Source organism: Zosterops lateralis, assembly GCF_965231275.1.
Source record: "Zosterops lateralis genome assembly, chromosome: 2".
Classification (NCBI taxonomy): Eukaryota; Metazoa; Chordata; class Aves; order Passeriformes; family Zosteropidae; genus Zosterops; species Zosterops lateralis.
The window spans coordinates 77496744-77517793 of NC_139763.1; the positions used below are offsets into that span (position 1 = coordinate 77496744).

General features: G+C 37.0%; 1 protein-coding gene across 2 annotated transcripts in view; it reads right to left on the minus strand.

Moving 5' to 3' along the window:
* Positions 1–602: 602 nt before the first annotated feature.
* CNTN5 (contactin 5) overlaps positions 603–21050 on the minus strand; it is a 307173-nt gene continuing 286725 nt past the window's right edge. For both annotated transcript variants that reach the window (XM_083854794.1, XM_083854793.1), the window contains 5 exons: positions 11607–11716; positions 4533–4719; positions 3974–4086; positions 2415–2583; positions 603–787 (listed from right to left, as the gene is read on the minus strand). In XM_083854794.1, the coding sequence (XP_083710920.1) occupies positions 684–787; positions 2415–2583; positions 3974–4086; positions 4533–4719; positions 11607–11716 (683 nt within the window). In that variant the 3' untranslated portion in view covers positions 603–683. The remainder of the gene's footprint in view (positions 788–2414; positions 2584–3973; positions 4087–4532; positions 4720–11606; positions 11717–21050) is intronic.

Genomic DNA, 21050 nt, shown 5'->3' on the forward strand with positions numbered 1-21050 from the left:
AGCTGTGTTTAATAATTTTCCATTTACCTGGTAATAGAATAAAAGAATTTTCTGCTCTATTTTACTACATTCTGGGGTAAGTTGTCTAGTTTTTAATTGACAATTCTTTTTGATAATTGAATACATATTATATATTTTCAGAGCATATTCTTTACTTTTGCGATGATCTTTGTATATAACTGTGTTTTTCTTCCTTGTCAGTAGGAACAACCATTTATCAGGGATGCAAACAAAGTATGCAAAAGCAAAGCTTTATCAAACTTTGTTCTATATTTAAAAATGGATTTTTTTTTTGTCCAAACCATACAGGTGTACTGTATTAGACACCACCCTTTAAACACCGGATTATACATGACTGGGTTCACCAATTTTGAACATATTAAAAAAGGAAAATACATTTGACAGTAATTACCTTTGCTTACAAAAGTTTATTACATACAATCTGCATATTTTTGGGCCAAGAAGGGTCTCCTCTCCAGAGGACTTTTACAAATAAAGAAGAGATAAAAACCTGATGAATTATTGACCGTGTCTCTGACACTCCTCTAAGTGCACCACAGGCATTTCGATGGGTCTTTAAGCATTAGCTTGGGTTTTCAGTTTCTCCACGGACAAAAAACTCCATCCCTTGGTGTCATCAAGTTAAAGCAAACAAATAACAACAACAACAAAGTCTGCAGCCTTCACCATGAGGTCGAAGGTACCATCAGTGCCAAAAGCAGTGTTACGGAGGATGAGGAAGGAGACAATACGTGTAAGGTGGACTGAGCACTTGTTACTTTTCCTCCTGAAATGAAAAGCAAAGTAATTAAGAAGCAAATGATGCAAATGGCTCTCAGTACATTTAGATATTACCTTTTGCCCAAATTTATATTCTATTACCCTCAGCGTAAGACTAATTTTTAGGCAATAGATTACCGTGTGAGAACTGCAGTCACAAAATGGGCTCCCTACACAGACAAGATTTTATGATGCCTTCAGCAACTCACATTCTGGATCCTCATATTCAGTCTGCAAATTATTGGGAAATTCCAAGAGGATATATGGTTTTGTGTCTTAATCTTCAAAAAAACATTGGGCTGCAGAACCTGCCCTTAGTCACAAATCTTTGTCCCAGAACAAGAAATTAAATCTAGCCCTTGATCACTGTTTGTCCAGAGGAAAAAGTGGTCTTTGGTCCATTAGTCCAGTGTTGATTTTTGATCACAGCAGTGTCTTGAAAGGCTAAAGTTCTAAGGGGAACTGTGCTCTGGGGTGGTAGTGGCAACAAGATAGGAAGGGAACCAGTTTCTTTGGACAACAATTGCCCTAAGTAAAATAAATGTTACATGCATAGTCTAATTAGATGGAGGACTTTGTGGGTTAGAATTATGGTTTGAAAGATATATGAAAGAAATATTCCTTGGAGGAGGGATTGGTGTCTTCTGCATTCTGATGATAGCATTGCAGTTTGTGACCAGACTAGAGCTGAAATTGTAGTTCTAGATTGAAGTTTCAGGCTCACTCCTTTTGGTTAGTGTTTCTTAATGACCAAAACTCAATATTTAATAAAACTTTAAAGTGTTATCAGAAGGTTATAATTAAAATGCCTCGTTGTGTTTAGGCAAAGGTTATGTTGTTTCTTTGTTGTTCTTGCCACTAATCCTTACTTATCTTTGTAATATTGATACTTATCTTTGTAATATTGATACTTTAAATTCTTCCAACATATCACAGTAAATGAGGAGAGCAGCTAGATATCATAATTTACCTAATGATAATACTTTAATTCTGCTATTAGTATTAAATAGTTGAATAAAGTCATAATTATGTAAAGGAGTCACTGTAATTTACAGAGAAATTCAGCTTATTCTCAAGCAGGCATGTACACAGAGGTCAGCTACTTAAATACATGCCACTTTAGCTGTGTTACATGGTACACCTCTGTCTGAGGGTGCAGAATGATGTGTGTATCCCCTAAGTCTCACATCTCATCTGCCAGCTCTTTTTGGGATGCCTTAGGACATTGTAGGTGTCCTTAGGTGCCCTTATCTTAATACTAAAATTCAGAAGATTAGCTGAATTGCTGTCAAGGCTCCACTGCCGGTCTCTATGGATTGCATCCCACCTGACTATATTGCTATTTGAGACACTAGTGCACATACAAACATCTATAGCTCAGGTGGGTTTTTAGATGTTACCCTCAAAAGGGAGAGGTTTGCTATAAATCATCTTTGTTCATCAGCCTTACATGGTTGCCTCAGATGATCTTAAACATCCCATGTGTCACTAGATACCTTTGTTTCAGCATAGAACTAAAGACTCAGATCGATGATTTTCTTTAATAGTTAAAGAATTGTTCTTCTGGTAGAGAATAACAGAGTTAATAGGCATTACTATAAGCTCCACGCTTTCAAATATAAGTGTAACCTCACCTGAAAAAGATGGAACTCTGATCTGGGGACTTGCAGTCCCATCCCCTCCTTCACTGACTGCACAGACCTCAATGATATAGACCCCAACATCAGGAAGAAGTACCACTGCAGAGGTTTTCTGTGTTTCTATAACTTGGCTATTGCTCTGGCCCTCTTGTCGAAATAACACCTGTGGTGGGAAAAGGAAATAGTGGTCACAGTGGTCATTCAAGCTCTGTACCAGACACTTTGTGTAGATAACACAGTCACTGTAATGTTAACTTTTTCATACTTTCATTAGGGATTTCTCGATGCTGAATTTGAACAGACATCTGCTTGTTTTTACTCTTCCCTTCCTGAAGTGGCTTCAAAATAGTAATAACAAAATATTATAAAGATTCATGAATGTGAAAAGACATAGAACTAGAGCAAAGACAGAGGACTTGGCCTCTCCATCGTTAGGTGTTGCACAACTTTGTCTCCAAAATTTCAAAATGTATTTCGAGTTCTCTTTGGTTCAAATTCTTATCCCGAAGTTCATGTTGATATTCACTTTTTTGGCTCAAGAACTCAACTTCAAGTGTAAGGAAAATGGCTTCTATAATGCATTTACTGTGTTTAGCTTAGCTGGCTGAATCAACTGACAACAGCTCAGGTCTGTCCCTGCATTTCCTGTGAAACTCAATACAAATTTATGGCATGTGGGGGGAAAGCAAGTCAGCATATAGCTGTCTTTTTGGTATTTCTGAATAAGAATTTCTGTTCCCAGAGAAAATTGAAAAGGTCAGAGAGGTGTGAAAAACCAAAGAAATCAACTCAACTATTTCAGAATATCAACTATTCTGATAAAGGTTAGAACAGTTTCTGATTTATTCAAACCATTTTATACTTTCTCAGTGATATTTCCTGATGTATCAGAGGACATATAAGATTGTAGTCTACAGAAATTATTTGATATGGGCTTCAAAAAACCCCAGACCCCATGCTTCTCTTAAAACACTGAAATAATTCTACTTTGATTTAAAGTATTGCAGTGAATTCTGTTTTTTTATGACTTGTTATTTAAGTGTTAATCTGGATTTTAATCTTTAAAATTTCAAAACTTTAAATTCCAGATGTTACTATCATGGCTGCAGAACATCACTAACCTGATCATAAAACAAATTGAAGTACTTGTGCTTCTGCTTCAAAAAATTAATTTTAATGTAAATTAAAGATATCTTACTATCCTGCATTTCTCTAAATCGTATTGCAAACACAGTTGAATTGAAGAGTTACTAGGAATTTCATTGCAATCTGATATTAATAGCCACTGCTGACTCAGAGATGATGGGCTGACCCCCTTAGATAGAGGGGAGTCAGATAGAGTTCAGTTCTTGAAAATCACAATACAAAAATATGTTGGGACATTCCTCTTATTTTTATTCTATTTATTACTTCTCACAGTGAAAGCTGATTTGAGACAGTCTGTATAGAATGCTTCACTTGCACAGAGGAACAAGAAAGGGAAAAAAGCCAACAAAGAAGAGGAGCAATTGCTTGGAGGAGAGAAAGATGACCAAGGAAGGGGAAGCACTAACCTTGTATCCCATTACATCAGATTCATTAGCCAGAGGCCTGACTGGCTCCCATCCGAGAGACACATGTGAACCATCCTGTATCCACATAATATTGCTTGGTGCTTGGCTGGGAGCTGAGAAGAAAAAACAACATGTACGTATATATATTTCTGTAGCTAGTTTCTTTAGAAACAAAAGAAAAGTATTTTAATCTTTCATTGTATTTAAAATTGGTGGGGTTACCAGGCTTCCAATTCTAGATGGAACACTTATGATTTTTTTCATCAGTAGTGTAATTCTGTAGATTATAGTGTATTTATTCTGCCCAGCTCATAATTTTCACAAAGCTTATGAACTTGAACTCTTTTCTCGCCCTTTATGAAAAATGCCTTTTTTCCTAGGAAATTACCCTTTGTTATGAATGCAAAGTCATGCATTCCTGTCTAAACATCAAAGCAAAGTCATGAATCAAATCTATACATGATTCCAGATTATTATACGCTCTAAATAAATAAAAACCCAAGGGGATGGGAGTTGCTCCCTGATTTCTTTCTTTTATAATGGTACTGAGATTACTTACGGGATTTCTTGGTTGCTGCATGCACAGCAGTGCTAGGTGGTCCATATCCTGCAGCATTGTATGCCCTCACTCTTAGGTGATATAATGTGTTTCCTTCTAAGCCTGTCAGGAGGATGGATGACTCATTTCCCTCTGTTTTGACCTTTTCTGCTGCTTCTTCCTGCTGCATGTCCTTCCAGTAACCAACCTGCCAACAAGCAACCAAGTGAAGGATTAATACAGGCACCTGGCCAGCTCATGCTTCCAGATGCTTGTGCTTGTTATCCTGTGGAGGGTATTTTTGCCATTTATGCCTTTTTCTGATCATCAGACCTCTATAAGCATATGGGATTTGCAGCTTGACCTCAAGCCATGCAGTGCTCTCTTCTCCAAAATGGCAGGACTTGGAATATCGTGGTGTGACCTGAAGCACATGGAATAGCTGTGTATTGGCACAAGGAGAGGTTACTGTAAGACAGAAGAGCAGAGGGTGAACTTTGGCAAGGAGAGCTCATCATTGAAGGACACTATCCAAGGAGAGCTCATCCTCTGGTAGGTCACCAGAATATCTATGTTCACCCTGAAAAACTGACTGCATCAGTTAAGATGTTTCGTGAGCAGTATTCTCTGGTGCAATTCAAACCCAGGAGATTTCTTATCAGTCCAATGAATAGGCAATGACAGAACAATGACGGAAATGTTTCGACCATCTGAAAGATCTTAACAGAAGAAAAAGAACAAAATGGATTCAGTTTTAGTTCTTGGTTATAAATAAATTTCTGGTAAATTAAGTTTTGGTAGTATGTTTATGCCCTTCCTTTCAGACATAAAATGGACCCTTAAATCATCTTTGGTGGTTCTTAATTCTTATTCTTTGGTATTGTTAAATTTATCATGATCTCAAAGAGCTTCTCATAAAGCTGAGCTCAGAATTTGGCCAGTCTCTGTCCTCAGGGGCCAAGTATTTTTGGGGTATAACTGGAGAAAATGTATCTAGGTGAGCTACATAAGTAAGGCAATTCACATGGGACCCCATTTTGCATATCAGGAGATGTCACTAACATGCTATTCAAAGACCTATACTCGCCTTACTGTTTTCATGCTGAGACCTACTTGCATTTCTTCCACATTTTGACCTTTTATGTGAAGCTGGCTATTTCTTAATAAGTTATTTACATTGTATTGGGATAACTTTTCCTCGGACAAAAAAGGTCACAGATAAGAGAACTCTTGAGAATGTCTCCCAGGAAATGGCAAACCAAAAAATCCCCACGAGGTTCACAGGAAAATAAGACCAATGAGCACAATGCTGACCTTTTATAATTGCACAAAGACTGAGATAAAAAAAATCTGAAACAACCTGGTGGCAAAAAAATACATTTGAGGTCCTATCTTCACTTGAGTAAAGTGCCTCTGTTAACTTTGATTGAGGTTGTATTATTTTGTGTCAGCTCACAATCCACTCTTTCAACTGTAAAATTTAAGTATTTGTCTTCTGTGTGTGTGCCTGCATTATCTAATTTTCAAATGCTGTTGCTTTAATTCTTAGATGAATTACAGCTCAGTTCACAAATCTAGGTGCAGTCACCACTTGTTCTGAAATAAGTGTGATTTACTGAGATAATTTGCTGGATGAATACTTGACCAAAGCTACTGATATCTGAAGTAACACCTATTTACAGTCAGTTTTCTTTTCTTGAAAAGAAAAAGGAATAAATAACCATTTATTCACATCCTACTATTGAATCTCCAATGCTTATTATCTCTAGGGCAGTCAGACTCCTTTCATTTAACTTGTGATGCTTCTTTACAAATTTGATGGTATGATGGTGAGAACTGCACAATATTGAGCACTGTATGGACAGGCAGGGAGAAGGAACGTGTCCTGGAGACCCTCCCATCCAGATAGGGCAGTCTGCTGAGGGTCCAACAAGGAAAGGGCCCCAAGGGAAAAGTGAGTTGACTAGGCTTACAGAGCTAAACAGTAGCGGTGGTGGAAATACAACTGAATTTTTTCTCCTTCTTCTAGAAGATCAGCAAGAAAATTACAAGTAGCTGTGTTTATTCATAGGACACACCATGTCTCATGTTAATGAAATGTTCATGAATTAACTTTGATTTTTTTTTTTTTTTTTTTTTTTTTTTTTTTTTTTTTTTTTTTTTTTTGTGGTAACACATGCCTCCATTTGTTGATGACCAAAGGAAATAAAAGAAAAAGTGGATATAAAACAAATAAATTCCAATGATTGTTCCCTGAAGTAGATGGTGGGGGGATTTACATTGATATGAACTGAAATGAAGATACTTCTGATGTTTAAAAGTGAGGGACATCTTTCTTAAAATAGAGAGTTTGTTTATTTACACTTCTCTTAATTTGCTGGATCTTTTTAAAATCTTATTTTCTGTAACTTTTAGTTTAAACTCCTCAGAAGGGATCTATAACACAGAACAGATTTTCATTAATGATAACATTGAATTTTTATAATAGCATGAAGCATAAATCACAAAAACGTAGCCCATATTTGAAAACTGAAAGAAAAAGAGAGGAAGAAAGCATTTTGTCTGTTTAATGCATTTTTGTTTGTGAGGTTTTACATTTTTTTCTGGACTTTCTGTTGTTTTTTAGCCAAATAATAGTAAACTTTGATACCTGATTTCCAGAGACCCATCCCTTTGAGTTGGAGAGGAGCAAATTGCTTTGCTCTGATCACAGGTTAAGCAGTAGTTAAAAGAAAATCATGGTTTAAAAAAAAAAAATCTGTTTAAAATTCTTTTACATCTGGTAGTTGCAGACTACTTCCTTGAAGTTTAAAGTTAAAAAGTACCTTAAATGGTACTACTCTTTTCCAGAAGCTGGTTTCTAGGTAATACAGTGTTTGTCATAACTTAATCTGACCTAATTGCAGGTCATCTTCACTAAATGCAGAAAAGTTAGTTATTGGCTGGATGTTCTTTCTGTTGATCACAGAAAATTAAAGCTACAAATAAAGCATATCAAATAAGGGCCTAAATTAAGTAGAATTTCTGTCTTGCTTTTCCACACTGTGGTTAAAATATCCATATGCTCTTTCTAAATTACCTCAAGGAGTACTTCACTGAATAAAAAGAAAAAATAAATGCAGTACTATGTAGATATAATTATCTGTTCCATTATAAAAATAGATAAAGTGCAGATAAGAAACAGCAAAATATTGAATAATTCTCTTTGAAAAACCATAATATGGCTTTATTAATTAAATAATATTATAAACCAAGTTATTATGTGAATTAGTCCTCTCTGAAAATGATTTTTCATTTTCACTCAAGATTTTTTTTTTCATCTTTTACTTTTTTTTGTTATTTTTGGATTATTTGCTTCAAATTGGTGTTTTTTGGTTGTATTAGTCAAACTCTTATCCCTTAGGGGAATTCCAGATAAAAAGACATGAGCTTTTCATTTATACTTAAGTATTAACCTTTCTGAAAAAAGAAACCCAAAATATCTCATCTTCCAGTCAGTATTTTTTTCTGTTTTCCTTCCTTATCAGTAGTGAATGACAAAGAAAATATTGCCTTGGGCTCAAATAGATTTTATAACCTCCAGCTTATAGATTCCAAACAATAAATATGAACAATACACTGTTTTTCCACAATTCTGACAAAGTTTTTGAGCTACTTCTACTTTATCAGACTGTAGCTGGCACATATTTAGTAGGGTTGGGTGGACAGCTGACAAACCTGTACTGGAGGCAGGAATAATATGTGCTTTGGAAAATGCAAATGAGGGCAGCAAACCTGGCATAAAACTCATGTGGCATAACACTTAACTCTGCCTTTCAAGGATGACAACGTGAAATTGGACAAGTGTCTTTGCCTTTCATTACTCCTCAGGACAAAGGGCAAGCAGGGCCACAGTGAAAGTGGGTCACTGTGAACCTTTCCACATTTAGTAAATATTCTGTCACTTTTGTTGATTAAAGCCCAAACATTCAAGTATTAATGAAATGGCTGTCCCTTTTATAATGCTGTTGCCAAAAGGTCAGAGGTGTAAAGACTGTGTAGGAGGTTGTCACTGCTATGATGACTGCAGCCAGAATACGAATTGAGACATGCAAACAGAGTGGCTCATCAGATAGTTTTGCATTCAGATTGAACTGAAGGCAACACTTTACCTCTGGCCCACAATAATTCTACATTACGAAATAATTTAAAAAATGAAAAAAGATAAATAATTAATCCTTTAACCAAAATTGCTGGATTTCTGTGCATTATCTATTTGCTGTTTGTGGCTTAAAGGAGTACTACAGGCTTTGTTTTGCACTGCACTGTACAAATGACGAAATTTCAGAATCAGTTTTGAAATTAAGAGTCTTCCCAACAAGTGAAAGAGAATCTTAAGAAAGTAAATAATATGGAAAACATAAAGTTGTTCTGTACTTCAGGTTTTTATTTCTTTTGTGGGGGGAGGGGTAGATTTTAGCTCCAATGTCATCCTACACAGACTCCTTTTCTTTTTGCACTGTGGGGATGCTTTAAAGGCAAACTGTCAGTATGTTAGGAAAACTGGGCTGATAGTGTGGACTTAGTGTACTTAAGTGAATATTATAATGCACCGACTCACTGTACTGATCCTATAAATCATTACCTCTTTTTTTGATAAAATCCTTCCCAAAAATGGAATTGAAAAGATCTAGTGATACCATCCTTAGAAGTTATTCTTTCCTGCTGAATTGTGCAGAACAGCAACATTTACTTTTATGTTTACAGAATAAGTGCTGCTCAGATTGTAATTATTCCTGTGAAGATGGAGAAGAGCAAACTACTCCATGAAAGATTTGTCTGTCAGAAATTGGGCAGAGAAACTCTGGCTAAATGAACAACGATGGAAAGGGCAGGGTGGGAGTGAGTAGGGTGGGGAGGGAAAAAACACCCTTATCTCCCCAGACAAAAGCAGTATCTTAAAAGGTATTACTGTTTAGAAGGCTCCTCTAATTCCTTCATGGGAGGAGGTACAAGGGAGCAGTGAATTTTTTATATATCTTTTTTTTTTGTTTGTTTGTTATGTCAATTGCAGGTCCTTGGCTTGAAATATTTACACTGTAGTCTTCATGCTACAATCCCAAAATCAGTGTACAGATTATTAATAATATTATTAATAAGGTTCACTGTTAGTAACTTGTATCAGTGGGCATTTTTGGATTTGTACTTGAGAAATCCATGAGGGACACAGAGGTGGCAAGTATGCCCAACTCCAAAGGTCAGAGCATTTTCCAAGTGCAAAGACCACCCCTGACACAAAGCATGCCCGCTATCCTACCTGTAACAGCCATCTATTGCTAGGACACACCTGTAAAGCTAAGGGAAGTGTTATGTAACAAGCAGGTAAATGAAAAATCCATTCATATTATGAAAGAATAAGTTTCTAGGGAAATAAATTTCAATTTTAGAAAGAAAATATATTTTTCTAAATTTTAAAATATGTAATGCAAATTTAATAGAACATTTTGAAAATAATTTTGATTGATGGAGTGCGGATAAGAGTGAAAATAGTGCATATAATTTAAAAGATGTTAAGATATCTGAGAAAAAATAACAAACCAGCCACCTTTCTGAAAAGAAAAAAAGTCAGAGTGCAGCAAGTAGGTTATTTCAAATGATAAAAGACTGGTCTCAAAATTGAAGTCAGGTTTGTAACAAGTGGAACACTTCAACATGAAGAGGAATAGTATTTGCAAGATGAATATCATCTTTATGAGATACAGTTTTGTTCTCTTTATAAATAGCAGGTTTAAAGATAAAATGGTCAATTATTACTTTTGCTGCATGAAGCAAGCTATGTGCAAAGGAATAGAAACATATTTAACGTAGGGAAGAAGCAGGAGAAAAGAACAATGAAATAAAACTGGCAGAGGGTTAGCAGAGTTCAGCATGCAGACGTAGATGGGAAAAAGACCTGAACAAACGGTAGACCTGAGGGGACATGCCAAAGTCACAGCCCATTTGGACTGTGCTAGATATTAATAGAGATGTTGCTATCCAATATATCAACAGGCTACAGAAGCAGGTAAAAAAAATATTAATGGCCTGTATCTGAGCTATGAGGTAAATGCACTGTCCTGCTGATTCTGATTCTGTGGCCAGCCTGAGGCTGAGCTGCAGAAGGTGTTTGCTCTAGTGCTTCCCAGACACCTACATTTCCTTCCTGAGGTTATTAATGATGGTCACCAGCCCCTGGGGTTGCCCAGACATGCTACCAAGGAGACACCCTGTGCTTGTAATCACAAGATATCTTTTGACACCCACATGATTGATGTCCACCTCAGACCTACATGTTTACCCTCTTTTCACTGTTACTGTAGAAAATAAAAAATGAGTCAGCACTGTCTAAAGGTTTAAATAACCTGCATCCCAAAATCAGTTAATTTGGTTTCACTGGACTCTTTAATGAGGATTGGCACAGCCTGATGCACAAGGTCAGGGTGGGTTGTGATGGTGGCCCAAAAGAATAGACAGGTGTACTCCTAGATGTGATATTTTCCTGGAGGTTTGGATTGTAAACTGTATCCAAAAGTGCAAGGAGGTCCCTTGCCAAGGCTGGTTCACTCTCTCAAGTCAGGAAGGGCTGTCTCTAAGCAGAGTTTTATTTATGGACTGTGCAGCTGCTGCTTCCCTCCTGACATCCTGTTGTTACTGTCTGCCCAGCAGATGTCCCTCAGCCTCTGTGGGATGAGAGCACACGGATGCAGAGGCTCTCTCCTTTCTCTGTGCTGATTGTGTTCAGTAAATAACAAGTTTGAACTGGTCGCTTAGAGCTGGAAACAGTCAATACCTAATTTTCCCCAGCCTGTGAATGATGCATGCTGGGTCACTCGCAGTTCTTTCAGCTCTGTTTGAAGTGAACAAAGAGATGTTATAAGAACTGGTGTTGAAGAGTTTTCAAGCACAAATAAATAAAAAATGTTCCAGTGCTACAGCTGTGACTGTTGTTCCACCGCTAGCGGAACGTTCGCTAAAATGAGCATAATTCCTATTGAAGTTCCACTACTGCACATGTTAACAGAATGCAACTCTCACAAAAGCAACAAGACTTCTCATTATGATATTCTGTGTTCATACCTCGAATCCCTGTGGTCTTCCTAGACTTTCTTTAATATGTTTCCACGCAACAAGAATCTCTGATACAGACAAACTCGTAGCTTTGACATCGATGGGAGCAGCAGTGGGTTCTGTATTAAGAAAAATTGAAACAATAAACCTCCACTGTAACAGCTTGTATTTATCAAAAACACTCTGTCTGAAACTGTCATTTACTTCCTTTATTCTACCTTAGTACTCACAAGAAGGTATGACACTTAAGGGGAACATGAAAAACTGAACAAGATGAAGAGATTATTATTGTTGTATTTCTTTATTTGTGTCATGCTACATCAATATCTCATCACTGATGACGGGTGCAGCAAACTGTGAAAGCATCTCTTCTTTGTGATTTTTTAAAAAAAGCTTTAATATTTGTATATGTGTCCCCTGCCTCCACACACCCCTTTCATAGCTCTAACTGCAGCAGTAAATGGAGCATTCATTCTATTTGTGGCTTCTTAGTGCCATTCTGTCAGCTCAGGATGAGCAATACCTTGCTGAGGTGTTCAGTCAGTCTTGCCCTGGGGCAATACTGAGTAGGAAGCGATACCCAGTGCTGTAGTGAAATGCTGTGTGAAAGATTTTTTTAGGACTATGTTATTATATCCTCGAAGTCACAGTCACCAGTGTTTGGGATGTGCCACCTTCTCTTTGCTGTGAAGCATTTACTCTTGTAGACCTGGGATACACATTTTTATAAAGGCACCAGGACCTGAGGTTGGTCCCTCTGATTACCTGTGTTTGTTACCATTGCCCTCTGTCTGTATTTCCATCTCCATGCTATTCATAAGATACTCTGCAGTCCTGACCTCTGGATTATGTGGAACAGAGGTTCCTGTCCTCCAGCCTGGCTGGGTGTCCTTTGGTGGCGCTGGGGCATGGCCAGGATGCTCACTGAAAGCTGTAGGATGCTTTACATACCACACTTACCCAACAGTGTTGTCGCACGCATGTTTCCCTGTGTATTTTCACATCAGTGAATGCCTTATAGAGGACCAACTTTTTCAGTGGTTGGGAAGTTGAGTAAATGTCCCCAGATATTTGCCATGGCAGGCTATTGAGCACCCAACTACTCAGGTGTGTCACCTGTGACAGCATGCTGGGAGTGATGAGTATCCAGAAATTGTCTCGTGTGAAACTGGGACATGAGTCAAGGAAATCTTGTGAGTCTTTGGCTCTATTTCCTAAATATGACTGAAAACTTTCTTGAAGACAAGCTGTGGAGGCAAGGCTTCTACACATACTGTGCAGCACACAATAGGGCATTTCTCCACCTTTCTGGTATAGTTCACCTGCTCAGCAAAAATGTGAATTCACATTCCCCTCTAGTCACAGAACCTTTGATTTCTTCCTTGGCCTAATGTTCCTCATTACATTTCTAATGTGTTGATCTGTTCCTGAAGGGCAGGCAGAGGTCTTGGTTTTATGTCACAGGGAGACACATCAAAGAGCTTTCTGAAAAATGAGTTTTGGGGACTTGTTTAACAGGATTACAGAAAAGGCGCTGCCTTCCAGAACAGCCTGAGATAAAATGATATCTTTTTCTCAGTGATCAAACCATCTAATATGTAAGATACCTAATATCAGTGTTGATTCATTAGCTAGCCTCCTTTCTCTGCAGATGTTGTTCTGGCACTGTTGCCCTACAAATATTTTTGATGTGGCTTATACAAATTTTTCATTCTTTTTGATGTCAGACCTTTAATGTTTGTTAACCTTTTTTGATCTCTTTTTTAATTCACATCTCAAAAGAAAAGTAATTCTGATGTGATATGATGTGGTGTTTGCCAACAATGAGTATTACTAATAAGTATAAAATAATTTTTTAACATTTTAGGTAATAAAGAATAAAAAAAATATGTTAAGGAATAAGAAAAATGATATTTCAAATTCAATACTGAAATAATTGCATTATGAAGAAATATATTGCTCATAATATGATTTTCTGTTCAACAGTTACATCCTGCTTTCTATTTTATGTCCTACTAAGATTTGTGTGGCAAAAGCTATTTTCTAGTTTTTATATTATTGAAGCAATTACCTTGTTGTCAGAAAAGATTGCAGTGGGATAAATAATTTGAGATGTACACAAAATATTGGTTGGCAGACTTTACATTTTCTATAAATGCAGGTATCATTTCCTCTTCATAGCATTCACTACGAGTGGTTTATACATTGCTTGAATAGAAACATAGAATATTTTCTGATATTTTTAAAAATTGTTTTCAACAAATGGAGCAGAAATAGTTTGAATTTTTTTTTTAATGTGAAGAAAATGTATTTCTGACATATTCAGAAATAATTCACTGCAGTTTCACTGATATTAAGCACTGAGAATAGTGTTCAGCAAAACAACAGAAATTGTATACTTGGAAATAAGATATATTGTGACTGTCTGAAAGTTTTTGGAAACTAAATAGCATTTTTTTTTTGATTCAGAAATGATGAGGACCGTATAATTTGTGGTGATATAATACAGTCTGTGGTTCACTCCAATGTCATGCTTTATTCTCTGTGTCTAAAATTAATGGTAAGTTTGATAGGTTCATTAACTTTTTCTATTATGGTCACTGATGTTATATTCATATTATTTTCTTCAGATCTTGTCATTATGCTAAACCTGTAGGTGTCTACCTAAGGTCATACTTCCTGAAAAAAAGAAAAAAAGGCCATCTTTAATATTCCCTGTTTGAATTAAAGATGCAGGACAACAAATTCTCATAAGGCTATGTGCAATGTCCATAAACACTGTCTTTCCCTGTGCTGTTATCATACTTTAAAGAAACATGATCAATATGTAGGTATTTGGGATGGCTGTAAAATGGCAGGACATTTTCATGGCTAATGTTCAGAGGAAATCTTGAATTTTGACGCTGGAAAGTAAAGAAAATAATCAATTACTAGCCCTCAGTGTGTTGTACCTGTTTATGACTGTAAGCTGATCTGTTTTCCTGAAATATTCATCCTTAAGGATTTCCACTTGATCTAACTTAAAAAAAGTCGAAGAGCCTACTCAAATTTATGCTTTAATTCTTCTATGCAACAGAGCCTAAGTCAGGACTACTCAACCAATCACTTCATATCTGTTCAGTTCTTATTTTGATTCCAAAAAGGATTTTTATAAAATAGTCTTATGCAAAATTCGAGCTCTTATTTGAAGCAAAGAACCTCAGTCTCAGTAATTGCATTATGACTGCAGGCAGTTCTTCATAGCTGAGATTTTGGGATTTCAGCCAGGATCTATTTCTGCGATAATGCCTCTCTGTGGAAAAATCCACAAGAGATACATCAGAAGGAAAATCAGGAAAATTCGTCCCTCTTGTGTCAACCTGTCGGTAAAGAAAGTGGTAGCATTTGCTTTCTTGCTAGAGATAGCCACATGCACTATCCTCCATATCAGAGAACCTTCAGTGAACTTTTTCCATTCCTGAGAAATGAGGGACTCCACTAGATCTGCAGTGAAAATTCTGTCTGCAGGATATAGAACTTACTCCAGAATCTCGTGCCCAAAGGGGAAAAATATCCAATTTCCACAATAGCAAAAACAAGATTACTGTTTCCAGGACAGGCCTTCAGAATTCTCACTTTTCCACAAGTCCTTTCTATTTTCACCTTCTCTCTGACCATTATCTTTGCAGAAGGACTTTAGAACAGAGAAAAATTAGAAGAGTACTGGAATGAGCTCTAAGTGAAGAGCTCTGCCCTGTATATTTTTGATTTAGTGCTGAAACACTTATTGGGTAGGACTTCTGAAGCCTTCTTTCCTGTAATGATGCTCTCCTGCACACTTTCTCACAGTGTACATCTTCCTGTGGCTCTCCCTTCCCTATGGAATAACCCAGATTTATTGCACAGCAGAGTGTCACCTGGGAATAAGGAGCTGCCTTATTCCATGAAGAATTTACTGGAGGAGTGTTGCCATCTACCTGAATACAAATGGTTCATTTCCATCCAGTGACATGGCAGACAGAGTCACCCTCAGCACGTGAGGAGGGGATGTGCCCATTGTATTGACTGCACCTCTGCTTCCCAAGGGGCTGGTGCCATTGATCACAGGAGTGCTTAATAAACTCCTGCATGTCAGGATTGTGATGTCATTCCCTAAAAAATCATTGGAGACAGCTCTAGCTGAACTTTCACAGGATCTCTACAGACAGATCGTCTGGCAGAATCAGGAAATAACCCTCTGTAGTTTACACCTAGTCTACCAATTAGTTTTCAGGTTCACCTAAGGCCCAAGAAGCTCGAAATTAATCACAGGACTTCATGAATTTAAGATTTTAATTAAAGACATGGAGGCTTGTATTCAAAGGTGTGTAATTACATAGTATTTCCTCTCAATGAAAAGAAAATAGTAATTTTTTTGTATAAATATGGAGAAACAAAATTGTAATGGCTTTTGTATAGTCCTTTGCCTTTTAGATAAGAGTTTTGGATCTCCATTGGCTTGATGAATTACCACAAATCCAGACAAAGCAGGAACAAACTTCTCTGGGCAGTATCATTGCATCTTGTATGTATTACAGAAGTGCATCTGGGGTCCCTCAGGAGATTTTAAACAGAGAGTGTGAGAGTCTTCAGGCTTTAACCTGTATTGCTAAGGGCTTTCTATTTCCTCTATAGAAGTTTTTAGTAGTATTCACTACTCCATTTATCAAAATTATAGATCTTTCAGTTGTTGTGAAGATAATTCTGTCAATACCTGGAGGAGAAATTAGATACTGAAATGGACAGAACTGATCCTGTATCACCCATTATGACAATCGTTAACAAAAAGCCCCTTTATATAAGACTTAACTCATCTTGAAACCAGCTGGGTTCCCAAAAACTTGTTTTTATTTCCTTTTATATTCTCATCTATTTCTATACTGTAAAGTACTCTAATTCATATTTATCCTTGTGCTTTTAGGATGCATCTATACTTGTAAACTAAGTAGGGACAGAGAGACAAGGCACCTGCCTGAGCATGGACTAGAGCCATCAGTGGCATTACACTGTTGGCATCATCTGTATTGACCCTGGGCAATTTGTGCTGCCCCAGGATGTGACAGTTTTGTCAGAGAAATGCCCTGATTTAAATGAAAACATTTCAGCCTTTCCTTTGTGTGATTTCTACCCCATCTCCGTGAGTAGAAAAACAGATTAAATATTATTTATGGTACATTTGAATAGCAAATTCTGCATAGTTTAATTTGGAAAGGGTTGAATTTCTGACAATTCACAATACCAGAAGTTTTCACTACAGATGTAAAAATTTTCACTCTTATGTTCCTATTAGCTATCCTGTTTATATAGTCTTATTTATTTTAAATAAATGATACAGTTTTTTATTATTGCTGTACATTCCTTGATTATATTTAACATCAATTCCTTACTTACTTCAATTTTTCATTCCTGATATACTTTCCTAACTTAAAAAAAATAACCTTAATTTTTTGTCTATACTTTTGTTATTTTTATCTTTCTCATTGTTTGGATTGTATTATGTATGCTTTTTACTTGTTCTGAATATCTTTTAGAGGGTACATCTATAGATCCTCAGATGTAATGTCTTGTCTCAGACATGCAGAAACCATTTCTTGCAGTATAAACTTCAAATATCTGTTAAACATTTGGCTTAGAGACATTCCAAAACACTTCTATTTTTTGTTTCAACTGTTAATTCCAGTTAATAAAATAATTCCCTGATTTTTAATGATGTATTTCAGCGTTATTTGGTATGATCAGCTTTTCTATAGTGTCTTAATTATTCATCAGAACAAGGCTATTGTACTATTATTTCTTCTCACTTAGTCAGTACTGGATAAAGAATCTGCTAATTAGCACAGCCAGAACACAAGGTCTTTAGTCCTTACTAATTAGTTTTCATAACCAAACGAATCTGAACAGTTAAATTCTCTCATAAATAACAGCATTCTTTAATATTTTTCAACAATTAGAAAGGTCTTTCTCAGCATCCAAATTGATCAGGGTAATCAGCAATTGACCTCTAGCTTGACTTCCAGCTTTTTAAATTGCCCTTTTCCAAAATTACTTGGAACCCAAGGTTATTCTGTTTTATCCAAATACCAATTTTGTATTTGCTGATATATTATCATATCATCAGCATGCTATGACATCCAACTTCTTAGTTTTATTTTGTCTTCCTGTGTAGCTCATATTTTGTCTAGCCATGGTTCTTAAAGAAAGCCAGCCTGGCCATTACTGTTATCAGCACATCCTTTTCCAGCTTTTTGCCACCATAGCTCCACAGTCATATTTCCTTCTCCATTGCTGTATTTGTGATTTCCCCAGTTTTCATTTTCCAGTGAGCTAAAGCCACACATAGACATTGCATATGGTTTTCCCTGATACTGAAAGCTTGTATTAGTAATTTTGGAATTCTTAGCACCTCAGTATTTAAGTGGAATACGGTCACCAATAAAAAGAGAATGCATAAATGTTTATGTTGTAACAAACAATGCTAACATTGCTTTTGTTCATTGCTTTATGTTCAGTGTCTAGTGCCTTTACAATTTTTTTCTTCTGCAGATAAAAATCATCTGTACCTGCACTGAATTTCAGTACTGTTTCAGTATTTTCTAGCAAGAATCCGATACCTTATTTTACTGACAGAAAGTATGGTCAGAAGATTTCTCTGTTCTGTTCATGATACTTTTCGGCCTCAGGCCTGCATACTGCAACCTTTCTCCTGGCAGGTAGCCTAATTTGCAGTGCTCTCATGTCTCTTTCTGTTATGAAAGTTTTCCTGCATGTAAGGTTCAGGCTTCTCCTTCTGTGCTGCTGGAAATTCCTACTGTCTCCTGTTCTGCCTTCTTACTGAGGAAACTGCATATTTTTTCTATCCTGTATCTTCTGAGCATCATCCTCATTCCCTCTGCAGAGCTGCTTCCTGGGTCACATCACCCCTTTTAACATCACTACATGTGACCTCTATTTTTCTTCTTTTCTCTATGATTACTTGCTTTTTCTCCATTCCTAAGTTTTCAGGAAAGGCTCCTCCTTCAAACTTCCCTACTGAATTAAGACATCTTTTCCAGAGAGTCACACATATATTTGCCTTTTTTTTTTTTTTTCTCCATGGGCTATATGTCTAGTTTTGTACAACCTTTTTTAGCTGATTCTCCATTCTATTCTCTATTCTTCCATTACATTAATCTACACTTTTAGATCCTGGACAGTCTTTCCTATGAACTATATTCTGGTGATTATTTTTATGAAGTCAAAAGACTTCATAAAAGGAGGAAAAATGTCTTAAAATGTCTATGACCAGGTGGACTTTCTTGCTTCTTCAACTTTGGGTCACCACTATCACTGATGTTTTAGCAATTGATGTAGCTCTGTCTTCTAAATACCTGTTGGGTCTATGTCCAGGTGGAGGCTGGTGACAAGTGGGCTGGTGACATCAGGGTTCTGCCTTGGGACCAGTGCTCTTCCATATCTTCATCAATGACATGGATGGTGAGATCAAGAGGTGAGGTCAAGGGTATCCTCAGCAAGTTTGCAGATGATAACAAGCTGATTGCTGCAGCTGACACACATGGAGGTGAGGATGCCATCCAGAGAGACCTGGACAAGCTATAGAAGTGGCCTTGTGGGAACCCCATGAAGCCAAACACTGATTCTGCACTTCAGCTGTCTCAAAGACAAATAGAGATTGGGAGAACAACTAATTGAGAGCAGCCATGAAGAGAAGAACTTGTGAGTTGTCCTAGATGAAAAGCTGGACATGACCCAGCCATGGGCACTCCTAGCCCATAAAGCCAATCTCATCCTGGGCTGCACCCAAAGCAGTGTGGGCAGAGGGCCAGGGAGGGGGTTCTATCCCTCTGCTCTGCTGAGACGCCACCTGCAGTGCTGTGTCCAGTCCAGCTCTGGGGTCTTCATCACAAGAAAGATGTGGACCTGTTAAAGCAGGTCCAGAGGAGGGACATGAAGTTGATCAGAGGGCTGGAGCACCTCTCCTATGAAGACAGGCTGAGCAACAATGGGTTGTTCAGCCTGGAGAAGAGAAAACCCCAGGGAGACTGTCTAGTAAGTCTTCCAGTCCTTAAAGGAGGCTTATAAATAAGGCAGAGATACTTTACAGGAACATAGTAACGGGACAAGGGGGAATGGATTTAAACTAAAAGACAAGAGATTTAGATTAGTTTTTAGAAAGAAATTAATTACTGTGAGCTTAGTGAGACCCTGTAACAAGTTGCCCAGAGAAGATGTGAATGCCCCATCCCTGAGTGTTCAACGTCAGGTTGGATGAGACTTTGGGTAACTTAGTGGAAAGTTCGTGTGTTAAATCTTAATGATATTTAAGGTCCCTTCCAACCCAAATCATTCTATGATTCTATTATATGATCTGACTTAATACACAGAAAAATATTAGCCACTCTATTTTCTTCTGAAAATGTCCTCAGTGTTTTGGTCAAATTTATGAGTTCTTTCACTTCTTCTTTTTAGAAGTTTTCCTTTTAGTTCATCTTTTTAGAAGTTTTCCTTTTAGTTCGTCTTTTTAGAAGGCAGTGTTTTAAGTCTTTTGCCCTGGACAGAATCACTTTATGCAATCAGAGGGCAGCCTGTCATGTTCACTGAGGGAACACCTTACTCAACATCACCTGCCAAGTTGCTTGCTCAAGAACAACTCAGAGCCACTACAAAGGGGCTCGGAATGTGAATCAGGAAGCACACAATATGCTGCCACAGTCATACAGAAGAAGGAGATGCATTCAGTCTTAATAAATACAAGACTTCTTCATGGTTCAGAATCTGTCCTGTGAAAACTGGATTTTTTTTCCAGTGGGCTTAGCAGAGGCAATAAATTTTAGACTTCATTAGACAAATTTGTTATGCCATTAAACAATTGTAGATCCATTTGTAGATGTGGAAAAACTTGTAATATGTAACATAAAACATTAATGTTTTAATAATTTTATCCTATTGCTTTCTCTAGATGTTTGCTGAGTGAATTGGATGTGTGATGAAAAGCAAGTAAGCTAAGGGTTTGCTAGATCAGCCCATGGACCATATTATATTGTACTGTCAATCATTATTTAATATCTATTCTTCAATATAAGTCCTTGAAAAATTATGCCTTCAGTTGTTTAGCTCCTTAGGCATGACAGTCCATACCTCTTTCAAAAGCAGTTCCCCATTTTCATAGCAAAATGCAATGTCTGTTGTCCTCAATCTTCATATTGTCCAGAATTTAGCTGCAATAAACTGTTTCATTACTCCTTTAAATTCTCAGTATATTACCTTGTTTTTTTTTGTAGAAAAGCTTTTTATAAATTAAGTTTGTACTATAATGTCACAGCATCCCATATTTTTCCTGAGATATAGGTCTTGTAAAATATTTAGGCCCATAGAATTCTTCATCTACAGATACATACAGAGACTGAATTAGCAAAGCTATAATGGATAGGCACTTTC